Genomic DNA, 13620 nt, shown 5'->3' with positions numbered 1-13620 from the left:
CCTAGGTAGTTAAGGCACTGAGATGAAATATTGGCTACAAAATAACCACTAATATTATGAAGATATACTATCTGCTTTCTGATTGCAAACTTGTTGATATCAGAAGGGAACCCTTTGATTCAAGTTCTTCAAAGCTACATGAGGGGAGGATGCTGAAGTTTGTATGCTGGATAAGGATAAGTCAGGAGAAAAAAAGTCAGTAAGTCACAGCCAGAAACTCTGGAATTTCTAGAGCTGAGGTAGGAGAGACTTAGCCATAGCCAGAATTTTCCTCCACAAAGTTTTACTAACATTAGAAATCAATCAGAACAATGTACTAATAAATTAGCACAAAACAGTCTACTAATTTTGAAAATTAATGCCCTATTCTAGAACTGATTTTCCAAAAATGGAGAAATTGTGCCTTGAAGAAGATGGGGTTTTATGCTAACCATCTCATAGAAGTGAAATCTATTTGTAAATATTCCTTATATATGGTAAATAATGTTATGTTCTGTTTTAAAATTTATATTAGATTTATGTCTCTTGCAATTCCTCAAAGAATCAAAAACAAATTAAACTAATATAATTTACATTGATTTAATTTCTTCAATGATCCTCAATAGAAACAATCTGTATATTGACTTAATAGAATAATTAAAATCACCTAAAAAATAAACTAAAAAATATATTGTAGAAACATTAAAAATACATTTTAGAAAATAATGCCTATCAAAAAATTCTGATAAATTAACAGAAAATCATCCTTTTAAAATGATGTATATAGATTGTTACCAGCAAGTAAGTCTATAATAATCAATAACTTATATTAAACCCAAGAATAAAAAGTACTCATAAAACCTATTACTTGCCATGGGTTTAAGATATTCTTGCATAGAACATAGGATTGGATATAAATGGCATACTTTCCCTCCCTCAGCTTAAAGAAACATTTTATATAGTGAAAGCATTGTAAATAATGTTTAATATGCCTTATCCAATATAGTTTAGTCTAGGAAAAATATATATTGTCAATAATGCTAATATTTTTAGAAGCTACAGTTTGGTGTAGATGGCTAATCAGTTTCTATTCATTTAAACAGAACCTTTTAGAAAATGTTGTTGGGTTGATCTAAGAATTTATTAAGGACTAATCTGGTTGGTTCCATGATATAATATTGAAAATTTTTCAGGCTATAATAACAGATTTACTTCCTTCATACTTTTATTATTTTAACTGCAAATAAATGGTTAAAATATAAGGTTTATCAATATGCTAAGTTGTAATTAAAATGCTTTTCTGGCCTACTGATGATTCTGAATTCCACATTATTTATATCTCATCTTCCATATAGCAATCATTTCTAAGGTCTCTGGCATTTTCTCATTATTCAAAACTAAAGAATTTCAGGCCACATAATAGTATTCTCATTCATGTATTCTGACTAGCAGTAGCAGAAAGATTCAGAATGTGTGAAAATGGGGAAAATGTAAGACTTTCAGTACATTGATATGCCTTTTTGGACATCACATCAGAACATCAAAATAGAGCAAAAAACATAAACATGTTCATACTTTTAACCCAGTAATCTCATTCTTGAGAAAAGAATGGAATAGATGAGAAGTTGAATGCATGATATTTCTAACAGCATCTTATAACAAATAATGGAAAACCATCTCAGTGGTTAACAAGAGAGGAAGTGGTGATTAATGCAATGATAATATCTGAAGTAAAATTTATGATACAACCTTTAAAAATAAAAATAAGACTAGATAGTAACAGAAAAATTTAAGATATCTGTTAGTGGTTTCTGCAATGTAATGACTATGATGTAAAATAGATATTAATGTAAACAAGGGTCAAATAGTCATGTACAAAATGAAAATAGCTGTTATTAATATTTATTATTAATTTTAATATTATTGATATGTCACTTTTAAAATTAAAATACAATAGATTTACTTATTAACCACAGAATTTCTTTTTTAAGTTCTAGAAGATAATGCTACTAGGTCCAGTTGGAACACAACAAGATCTTTGGGTTTTATTTAACTTAGGTGTTCTGATGAATCAGGACCACTTTGGTGACTCACAGATTCAAGGTAGCTTCCAAAGGGGTCTAAAACAAGAGCAAAAGAGTCACGAAAGGAGGAAACTCCAGGAAAATCTGACTTTTTATTTTAAGTGAACATTTAGGTGAACATTTGGCTGTTAATCTCCTCCAACTCCTTATCACACTATCTATGTCCTCAAACATTCTTAGAATGTCTAACTTATACTATAAATTTTCACACCATATCTTTTAATCCCAATCAGTAGGCTGATTCATGAATCAGATAAGGGAAGAACAGTATTAGAGATCCAAAGGCTGAGGTTTCCAAAAAGGAATTAAGGTAAAATTGAAATAACTAAAAAAAAAATTTTTTTGTGTGTGGCAAAGGTGACAAACTCAAAGGTTACATTAGGGGCCAAATGACAACAGAAACAAGTACAGTAGGCTGGGTATATGTAATTGGCAATGAGGGGACCAGTGGTAAACTGCAGTTTGCCCTGTTTAAAAGCAGTAGTCATTACATAGCTCCAGCAGGTTGCTGACATGCATGAATGCAGACTTGAGGCTGCCAGGATCATTCAAGGGAGGCCAGAAATACAGCTGTCCCGGTGAACTCTCTTGAATTTCTAACTGTTGACAACTAACTGGAATTAGTTTTTAATTTTTTATTCTTTATGATAGCCTAATAACAGCTGCCTTTGGGCTTATTTTGTTTCACAGAATTCAAGTGCACCACCTCTGACCTATAGTTAACATGTAGGGACTTCCCAAAAGAATGATGTTTATCTGCCAGAAGTCGTATTTTCAAATGAGGCCCTTCAGAGAAAAAACAAAAAATATTAGAAAAATGCAAAACAGTGAAGCTAAAGTAAGTTGTGAGCATGCTGATAAGCACAAATCAATAAGGGCTTACAAACTATAAGAACATTATATTAAGACTTAAATGTTCCTGAGGAGCAAAACCTAAGAGGATTTTACTTTTATATTTTCTATAATTGAGAAGACATTCTGAGTCACTGCAAAAGGAGATCAGCCCAAAGAGCTTTTTATAGAGATGGTTCCCTTGACTGAAATTATGTTAAAAATGATCAGAAGAAAATGACAAAATTTGACCAAGACAGAGTTGCCAGGAGCTACCAAACTGCAAATAGGACTGTGTGTCTTGCCTTGTGCCTGTCACTAATTTCCCTTCACCTATCCCATTCCTTCCAACTCTCAGTTTTCATCCTTGGCTGCTAAAAAGGGAAGTCCCTGGAGACGCCTAAGAATGACAATCTGGCTGAGTAAAGAAGGAAACAGGAAGCAAAGTATAAAAGCGTGTTTACTGTAACAGTAGAAATTTATCATCATCAAAGTTAGACTCTGTGGATGGGTGGGTGTGAGTAGCTGGAAGGAAGGGGAGAGTTGGTCTATTCAACTCATCATTTGCATCACATGCACCCAAGGAAAAAATGTTTACCTGGTGGAGCCACGGTTAACCTTTTTTCCTTGCTGAGCCGGTGCCCTTGGATGAATTCACTCATGGAAGGGGGGCCCTTCAGAAGAAATGACTCTGTGGAGGTGGGATCAGGGGGAACTCTTAATAAATTCTGTAGGTAGGAAGCCCCTGAAGTCCTGGGACGGCTCTGATCACAAAGGGAAGGTGAAAATTGTCTTGCAGGAGATCCAAGAAAATACATATAGGAAACAAAAAAGTTTTACTTTAATTACCTTTCAAAGCCTCACCAGTGACAACATTATTTATATTGGCATTTAATGTCTTAACAAGTAAATCAAGATTTTCACTAAATGTTTAGTTTCCATACCAGGATACAACCCTATTTGGAAATTGTACTGGATACTGGAAAAGAGATTTATTATAGTTAGTCAGTTTGAACCACAAACAGAAAATATTTATATTGTTTGATTCTTAACTGAAAGCTCCTAAAATAAAAATCTCACTATTAACTGAAAAATACAGGGTAAGTAATTCAACATCCAGGACTCTGGAGAAAGGTAATAAAATCAAGCCATTAATAACCTTACGAGTGATTTTTTAAAACAATATTCACATACTAAAAGAAAAAGCACAAAAACCTTCTTTTAAGAAAAACACTATACATATTCCATTCTATTTGACTGAAATAGAGATATCTCCTTTCAGTTGGTCATCAGTTTTCGGCATATGAACAAAAGTTCCCCTAAGAGAACACATTCATATTCTTGACTCATTAGAGAGAAGCTGGTAAATAGCAGCATTACCATTCAAATTATCACCCATGTAAAACATAGCTTCATTCTTAATACCCACTTTTCATCTACCAATTTTTAGGTTGGAGGTAAGGGAGAGGCATATTTATGCATACAAGGAACAGCAAAAATGTTAACAGACACTTGAAAAGTATATTATGGTTAACCAAGAGATGGGGTGTGGGGGACAGAAACAAATAAACACAATGATCAAAAGGTTTTAATTTGGAAAAACCAACATTGGCAAGGCCCATTTATATACCCGCTCCCAGTTTTTCTCTTCCTTCCCTTCCTCCATCCTCCACAATAAGAGCACATTAATTTTTGCAGTTAACTAAAATCTGGCCACTGCACCATACTATGAAGATCGCTGCATGCATACCTTTTCCTCTGAGTGCCACTGCTGACCCGAATGTTGGGTGTCTGTGGGCCCTGACTATGCAGGAGGTAAGTGTCTATGGTGGGCACGGTGACTGATGCCTCCCCACTTACTTTAGGGCTGCCGATCTTGCTCTTTCCAAGTTTGCCTTTGCTGCGACGGGACTGCTCATGGTCAAACTCTAAGTCCTCCAGCCGCTGGGTCAGGGCGAGTTTTTGCTGGATAGCCATTCGTAACAAAGTGTTTAGAGTCTTCTTTTCATCCTCTGCGGCTGCTAACTGTCTCTGCATCTCATCCAACTGGGTGACATATTCATCACATCTAGAACAACAACAGAAAAGTGGTCAGGAGAAAATCTTTGTGCAATTATATTTGGAGCTTCAGTTGAAAGTAATGAATTTTACTAGGATTTGGAAGTAATGGAATAGAAGTAATCTATTACAGTAGAAAGTTAGAGCAGGTTCAATAACTGATAGTTCATCTATACAATGAAGTACATATGGGGGCATTCTTTTTGTTTTCTTTTGGCCTTGCTGTGAAGCATGCAGGATCTTAGGTCCCTGACCAGGGAACCAGGGATTGAACCCATACCACCTGCAGTGGAAGCACAGAGTGTTAAGCCCACAGAGTGGGCTACCAGGGAAGGCCTAGGGACATTCTTAATAGGCAGTTATCTTGAACTCCAGAGACAGAATTATTGTGAGGGCTGCTCCATGATGCAGAAAAACCAACAGTAAAGTCTCAGGTAATGTACACAGCATCGTAGATGTGTTATAATAATTTTATAGTCTATGCCTTTAGCATACAAAAGAATAATAATATTTGTAAAGAAAATATGTATTTTATTTATATTTTTGAGTTCAGATTATAGTCGCTACTGATTTCAACATGGCAGATTTGCCTGAACTAAAAACCTGAGTATTTTCAATGATTTCCCAACCAAATGATAAAGCAATAGGTGTCAGAGAAGATCAAGATTTGCAGAGGGTTTGATACAGATATAGTTGACTCTGTTCAGGTTTGATACTGCTGCACCAGGAGGATAAGCTCAGTGGTCTTTTTTACCACCAAAAGTGACACCTGAGCACACGTACATTTGGAATGAAGAATTATTCACACAATTATTCAGAGCTTTTTCTGAGTTTATTTACTCACTAAGAATACGCTTCACAAATCAGAAGATAGTTAATGACTTTCCGGAGTTACTAAATGTTCTGTATAAACTTTGAAATTAACATAAGACTTACGGCATTAAAAAAAAAAATAGACTTTGTAGTGAAAGAACTTGAGCTCCAGGTGGGTCTCATTATTTTTTAACACTGAATGTCAAGAAGCACGGTAGGAATATTATAAGAAAAATCAGGGCTTAGTAAAATAACATGTGGATTTCGGGACCCTGGATTTATTTTACTTGGTTAGTTAACAATATTTAAAAAAATACAACAGAGTAGGCAGTTAATAACCTGAAAAAAAATTTCTGTTAAAATACATTATTTTGGGGTAATAATTCTTATATAAGCCAGATTGAGACATTAAATGTCCCTTTAAAATTTTTTTGATTTCCTTTTCAAAGAGGGAGACATTATGCTTGAAACCCATTCTCCAGTCCCTACCTCCCCGTAGAGGCCAGAGGTATGCAAACTCTTCTGTGCTCAGACCACGAAGTCAGTTCCCTTCAGTTCTCCTATACCCTTGTGGTCTCTTAGGCACTTAGCTTCCTCATTGCCATTTCCAAGAGTCAATCAAAAAGTATGAACTTGAGCCTTTTCTCTCCTGACATAAAAAGGCAGCTGGACAGATTCCAGGGCCCAGGATTTATTTTTACATTTATATTAGCTACATGCAAGTAATTTATCAAATCTGCAAATAAAGCATTACTGTAGTTATGCTTTGTGAGTTTTATACCATTTGCATCATATCAAATATAGAATTATTTTTGTTTTGGCACTCAATTGTGACAGTAAAAAGGAAATTGCAGCGCTATATTGAACATCTCAAGATTTTGAAACCACCGAATCAATACTTTTTTTGGAATCAGTACTTTTTGAACAATCATTTCAAGTCTAAAAATAAAACACAGTGGTGCTTCATAACAAAACTGGTGGGGGGAGGTAGTAACTAACATTTGTCTAAATAATTAGTTGGGTAGTGTGAAAAATTTGGTAATATATATATAATAACATCATAGAAATCATAATTTAATTCACAGCATATTAAGTCTAGGCTTCCCTGGTGGCTCAGTGGTAAAGAATCCGTCTGCTAATGCAGAGACATGGGTTCAGTCCCTCAGATGGGAAGATTCCCTGGAGAAGGAAATGGCAACCCACTCCAGTATTCTTGCCTGGGAAATCCCACAGACAGAGAAGTCTGACAGGCTACAGTCCATGGGGTCGCAAAAGACTTGGACACAACTTAGCAACTAAACAAGAACAACATATTAAGTCTAAGTAATTAGCTGATATGATGAATATTAATCTTCATTATGAAGATATCTTTTCATACAAATACTTGCTAATGATAAACTTTTATATACACAAAAATAAATGTCAGTGGTGATAATGTAATATTTAGCTATTTCAGGAAGTGGGTTGTTCCCCCTTATTGGAGGTTTTGTTTTCTTTGGTCTAATTCTTTTGGGTATAGAAGGCGCTAGAAAAAATATCTATTGTATTAATGTAAAAACATTTGTATAGGGAATTCCCTGGAGGGCCAGTGGTTAAGACTCTGTGCTTCCACTAACGGGGGCCCGGGTGCGACCCTGGGTTGGGGAACTAAGATCTTGCAAGCTGTGTGGTGTGGCCAAACAATAATAAAATAAAATAAAAACACTTTCATGTAAAAGAATTGCTTGATGCAGGGTGTCCAGTAGAGGGCTTTGGAAAAGAGCACAAAAGGTTTTAGATTTGTCAGAGTGGAATCTCATCTATCTTCTTCACACTTTGCCCTTTTAGATGACACATTAAATAACACTCATGACGCAGGAAGATGAACGTATACATTTTAAAGTTTTATCCTCATTAAGGAAAGTGAAGTCGCTCAGTTGTGTCTGACTCTTTGTGACCCCATGGACTGTAGCATACAAGGCTCCTCCGTTCATGGGATTTTCCAGGCAAGAGTACTGAAGCGGGTTGCCATTTCCTTCCCCAGAGAATCTTCCCGACCCAGGGATCGAACCCAGATCTCCCACATTGCAGGCGGACGCTTTACCATTTGAGCCACCAGGGAAGCCAGGTACCACACCTTATCCCCATGTACTGCACCTAACCTTGCAAGAGAAAACTGTTACCTTGTTGCAAACATTGCTCTCAGGGATGAGAAGGTTGCTGCATCTTCTTTCAAAGCCTTCAGTTCATTTCTAAGTTTTGTCATAGTTTCAGTCACCATTGCTTTTTCATTTTCATATTTGTTCTTGAGATTAGCTAATGCCACCTCAGCTGTCTAAAGCAGAAAAATGACAGGGCTTACAATTTTCACATCAGGAAAATCTATCATACACATTTCTTCATGCTGGGTCTATTTCTTTCACAAATAAAAAGTAAAATTGTCTAGGTTGAATTTCATATAAACATATATGTATACTTTGGATATAGGGCAATTTTTTATGTCAAAACATAAATATCAGTCTATAATATGGATAAATTGCCCTAGAAGCCAGCTGTGAACCAGAATCATTATCAGTGACTAAGGGAAAGATATATAATAGCTTAATAAATATTTAATGCAGATTGTTGAGAATATGGGATTTCCAGATATGAAGGAATCAAAATGAAACTCTATATAAGAAGGATTTTATCAAGAAGTTAGGGAAGAAGCACAGCTTCCAAGTGAAATACAATAGAACTCAAATACTCTTGTGTCATCTGTGCGCAGTGGATCTGAAACAGAATAAAAGGCACAGGTCATTGTGATTTATAACATGAGTATGACAAACTATAAATCTGTATTATATATTTAAGGAAAAGAATTAACAAAGAATCAATTCTTTCCTACGTGTTAGTATATAACTTCTTTAATAAATTACAGTTAAATTCTTTTTCACAATCTTCATAAAAGCAGATATATATGTATATATATATATATGCATGTGCAAGCTCAGTTTCCCTGTCATGTCCAACTCTTTGTGATCTCATGGGCTGTAACCCTCCAGACTCCTCTGTCCATGGAATTCTCTAGGCAAGAGTGGGTTACCATTTCCTACTCCAGCTATATATATATATATATATATATATATATATATATATATGTAAAATTGGATGTGCTACCCAAGCAAGCACCACAATATTGAATGGACTTAAACATTTGTTTGAATTTGGGCATGTTTAAAGTTCTTGGAATTAAGAGGGTTTCTAACTGAGAACTAGCCTGACACAGAGTAGGAAATAAAAACAAACAAACAAAAAATGCTGGCTAAATCAATGCATGAAATCAATGTACATTTAGGGACTGCCTGTTTGAAGCATAGCCTCCATGGTATTCACATTGAAGCAAACTAGAAACACACCATTTCTACAAACTGCTAACTACAGCTTTTCAGAGTGTGTAAAATATTCAATGCTAATGAAAAAAGCCCATTACTAATGAAAAAACCCACTAGTAACAGGATTTCCCAGGAAGACTACCATGGTTTTTTGGCATTTCTTTTCGTGCTTCAAGTGGACAGCTTCAACTTTCTTATACAAAGTGCCAATCCATCTATAGAGATAAATGGATTCTTTTTAAAATTAAAACAATGTTGGGATAGCAATGTAGTTTGTTAATGTTTTTATTCCAAAGTCACAACTTAATTGTTTTTAAAATTTTTATTGTTAACATAACAATAATTTTGATTGAATTTAACTTTAGAATAAAAGAAGTTACTCATGAAATATTATAGATTCAGAAAGTTAACCATAATGCAGAAATCAACCTGGGTAAAATGGGAGCTGTTTAAATTTTTAAAAAATGTAGACACAAAATTATTAAGAACAGATAGTGAAGTTGTGAAAATGTAGATGTAACGAGTTTGTAAGCATGTGGAACTACATGCTAAGAGGAGAAGAGAAGAAAGTGACGGAAGAGCAAGATCTGAAATAGAAGTACAAAGTCATTTATTATTTGTGAAAAATGCCCCCAAAGGACTCAGCATTGTTTGTAGATTTTTGTCCACAAGACTGCACAAAACTTTTTCGGAATTAAGGAAGTCTAAGGCCCATTAGCAGACTTGCTGACATCTGCATTTACCACATTCTCCTGAAGTTTATTTTTTAAATTAAAAAAATCTTGTTTCTAGCCACAGAGATCTAGATCTAGGATTCATTAGTTACTTTCTTTGCAGTGTTCCCATAAATTGGATTACAGTATATCTAATATAAAACTGTAATTATCTGTTCTACTCTGACATCCCCATAAGTCTGTGAATCCTTTTCTGGAAGGCAGGGACCATGTATTGGCCGTCTGAATCTTTGGCATCCATCATAGCATAGTAGTATACAGAGGATCCTTTCTAAACATTTACTTATTTCATCAGAAGACATTGTGCTTACAAAAAACCCTAAGATATATGAAAAGAGTTATAAAGAATGCAGAACACCTATTTTAATAAAAACAGGATTCTCTTTTTTCCTCTATGACAGAATTCTTAGCTTAGTCTTAACGATAAACATTCTACAATGTCTAAATATAGTGGATGTCCTCTGTAGATACCTGAGCCATTCATGGCACACAGCATTACAGCAATAGCCCTAACATCATTAAAATGTAAACTAAAGGCATGGCTAGAAATGTGTTTACATTTAATTTACTGAGACCATATGGGATGTGACACTAATGTAATGCAGACAGTACCACAAACCACTGTGAAAATTAAAATTCACCCAGAAATGCTTTGTCCTGCTCTTAATTCCTATAGGCTGTTTACACCACTCTAAAGTGCTTGCTAATTGGTCCTATCTTGTAAACAGTTACAGGCATATATTGAAATTCTACTAGATTACTAGTCACTTATTTTTTCATCCCTACTTACTAACTGCCATGAAATATGCAATTGAATGCAATATGCAATATGAACTATGCAATATGAACTATGCAATATGAATGCTTATTGACAAAATTCTCTTGGTTGATCGACCAGGCTTACCTATACATCTATGTCAGTTAAAACATTTCAACACTTGTATTATAGAACTCTAAATTATACCAACAGGTTTATAGTAACTGAAGATAAAGAGGGTAGAAAGCTGCACTGTAGATACCCATTTAAAAGGACGTCTGAATCTGAAATTAACTTTCACTTTCCAACACTAGTATTGCTTACATTTGCAAGAAGGTATTTGATGCTTTGTTGCTTCTCTTTATTGATATTCTTTATTCACCACCCTTTTCAAAGGTGTCTGTCAAGTCTCACTTTCCAGAGAAACTAGACAGAGGTTAAAAATATCTTCCCATCCGTATTTCACAGCACTATCACTCAGGTAAAGTTTGAGGGTAAAACACAAATACAGACATCAAAGAGATCTAGGAGTTAGTAGAATCATGTGGTAGCATTCCTACTTATGCCCTAAGGACAAGATCTATGGTTAGGAAATTTTTTCTACTGTTTAAGCTGTGACTCAGGTGAATTAACATCCCAAGTGGACCTAAATTTCAGATAAGTGGTCACCAACAGAGTTAGTGCATAATTTATTTTCTCTCTTTCTTTTCCTCTCTCTCTGCTCCAACTGCTTACCAGGGTGCCTTGCCAGCCTATTCTGCATCCCTCCATCTCCCTTTTCTACACTCAGTGATCGCTGGGCTCCAGGTAAGTACCGCCTGGACTGCCTTTCTACATATGCAATTGGATTTTCTCTGTTCCTGTTTTAAATTCCTCACTTCTACCTTAGTAAGGCATAGCTACTCTCCTGTCTCATCCATTCACACACTTCAAGGAAACTATTATGTTATGATCTGGCTCTGGTCACAGTTCATTTTATTTCTCTGCTGACCAGGAATCTGAACTCTCATCCTGATGGTAGTAATACTAGTGTTAGACACTTAGTCATGTCCGACTCTTTGTGACCCCATGGACTGTAGCCCTCCAGGCTCTTCTGTCCATGGAATTCTCCAGGCAAGAATACTGGAGTGGGTTGCCATTCCCTTCTCCCATCCTGATGGTAGTGGACACTAAAAACATTTAGGCATAAACTGAAGTGTTGGCTAGCGTAGCTCATCAGTAGAATGAGATCACCTGTTTGTTGGCTTTCAGCACTGCCCTCAATGTGGCGATCTGCTCCCGTTTGGTGCTCAGGAGGGACTTGAGCTTGAGGATTTCTTCCATGAGGGCTTCCTTGTCTTTATCGATCATGGGGGCCAGCTCCCGGGCTGCAGCTCTTTGACGAGACAGTTGCAAGGACCGGTCCACAGCTTTCTGCAGATGTTTGATTTGGTCCCGGATTATGGCATTAAGGTTGTAGATATTCATTGGCTCTTTGCGAATGTCACTTGTATCTAACACTGGAGATGATGGTGGGGCAGTAATAACAGGAGAGATGGTGGGGGTCTTAGTTGGACTTGTTTCTTTGCTGGCCTCTGTGTTTTCTTTTGAAACTGGTTCAGGTGAGGTCCTTGTTTCTACTGGGGATGACACACCCCGCCTGACCAACCGTGGGGACAAAAGTCCCCTGGGATCATCGGGGCCTTTCAGGCTGCCGCTACGGGTGACTCTACTTTGCCTGTAGTAGTCCAGCATAACCCTGTTAGGGGTTTCATTATTACACAGACATACATGATGGTAAAGCTGAGCAAGCTCCTCACTAAATGTCACCAATTCATCCTGGGCTGTATTAAGGGTGTTGTGATTTTCATTGGCTATGCTGGTCATCTTTTGCAACTCATTCTCCATGTGGGCCATCTTCTCTCCACTCTCCTTGGTGGTCTTCTCAAGGCTTGTAACCTGCTCATCATACATTTGGATCTTACTCTCATACTTGGCCTTCTCTTCAGTATAGTTTTCTATAGATTTATTATATTTCTCCTTTAAGGCCTTAATTTCAGCTTTCAAATCGATCACCTCAGTTACCGCCACCCTGTATTTGCATTCAAGGATCTCTAAGCCATTGATGTCCACCTCATAGTCATGGGCCTCCTCCCCGGCGTCCCGGCCCTTTTCCCCATCTAGCTCCTGGAGCTCCTTGCTGGTCTGCAGGCCCCTCATGGCGTTAACGTGCTCCGTGAGCCGGTGCACCCGTTCGTGCTGCTCTGTCAGTGCCCCCTTGGTGTGTTCCAGCTGTGTCTGTGACTCCTGCAGATTGGCCAGAAGAATGGCCTTTTCCCGTTCTACCTGCAAGGGTAAGAGAAAGTCTTTGAGTGACTTCAAGGCAATGCCAGTGATGAACTTGACCCATTCACATTTGGACATATATACATTTTAAAAAATGCAGAAGAGATAATATCCCCATTACTACAAATTGAATTGAAGTGTGTTTTCTTATTTCAGTTCTGGTAGGTCAATCAATCAAGAGGTACATCATTCCAAAAGAATTATGCTCTGTATATTTACCTATCCAAATTCTTATGCCTTATACACAAGTAAATCTGGATAAGTTTGGTTTGATAATCTATAAAATGAGCATAACAACCCTTGTCTCCTAGGGACATGTGGGTGATTCAGTAAGACAGTGAACTTAAAGATCAAGGTATTATAATGCTGGGCTTCCCTGATGACTCAGTGGTAAAGAATCCACCTGCCAATGCAGGAGATACAGGTTCTATTCCTGGGTCAGGAAGATCCCCTGGAGAAGGAAATGGCAATCTATTCCAGTATTCTTGTCTGGGAAATCCCATGGACAGATGAGCCTGGTGGGCTACAGTCCATGGTGTCACAAAGAATTGGACACCACTTGGTGACTAAAAAACCACAACAATAACATTAGATCTTGTTAACATTTGGGTAATTGTAGTCCAGTTCCCATACCTAAATGGTGCTACATGACAAGCACATTTAGTTTACAAATTTGTATTTGTATA

General features: G+C 36.7%; 1 protein-coding gene across 6 annotated transcripts in view; it reads right to left on the bottom strand.

The window, feature by feature from the left end:
• BICD1 (BICD cargo adaptor 1) overlaps positions 1–13620 on the bottom strand; it is a 237801-nt gene that overhangs the window by 30517 nt on the left and 193664 nt on the right. For 3 of the 6 annotated variants that reach the window (XM_070453905.1, XM_020910683.2, XM_020910603.2), the window contains exons 5-7: positions 11843–12934; positions 7928–8079; positions 4755–4962 (exon numbers count right to left, since the gene is read on the bottom strand). In XM_070453905.1, the coding sequence (XP_070310006.1) occupies positions 4755–4962; positions 7928–8079; positions 11843–12934 (1452 nt within the window). Of the gene's footprint in view, positions 1–3492; positions 3687–4644; positions 4963–7927; positions 8080–11842; positions 12935–13620 lie in introns of those variants that run through there. The other 3 variants (XM_020910747.2, XM_070453904.1, XM_070453906.1) reach the window with 3 other exon arrangements.

Source organism: Odocoileus virginianus, chromosome 23 (genome assembly GCF_023699985.2).
Source record: "Odocoileus virginianus isolate 20LAN1187 ecotype Illinois chromosome 23, Ovbor_1.2, whole genome shotgun sequence".
NCBI classification, from domain to species: Eukaryota; Metazoa; Chordata; class Mammalia; order Artiodactyla; family Cervidae; genus Odocoileus; species Odocoileus virginianus.
The sequence above is the reverse complement of the archived record's forward strand: the minus strand, read 5'-3'. Positions and strand labels throughout refer to the sequence as shown.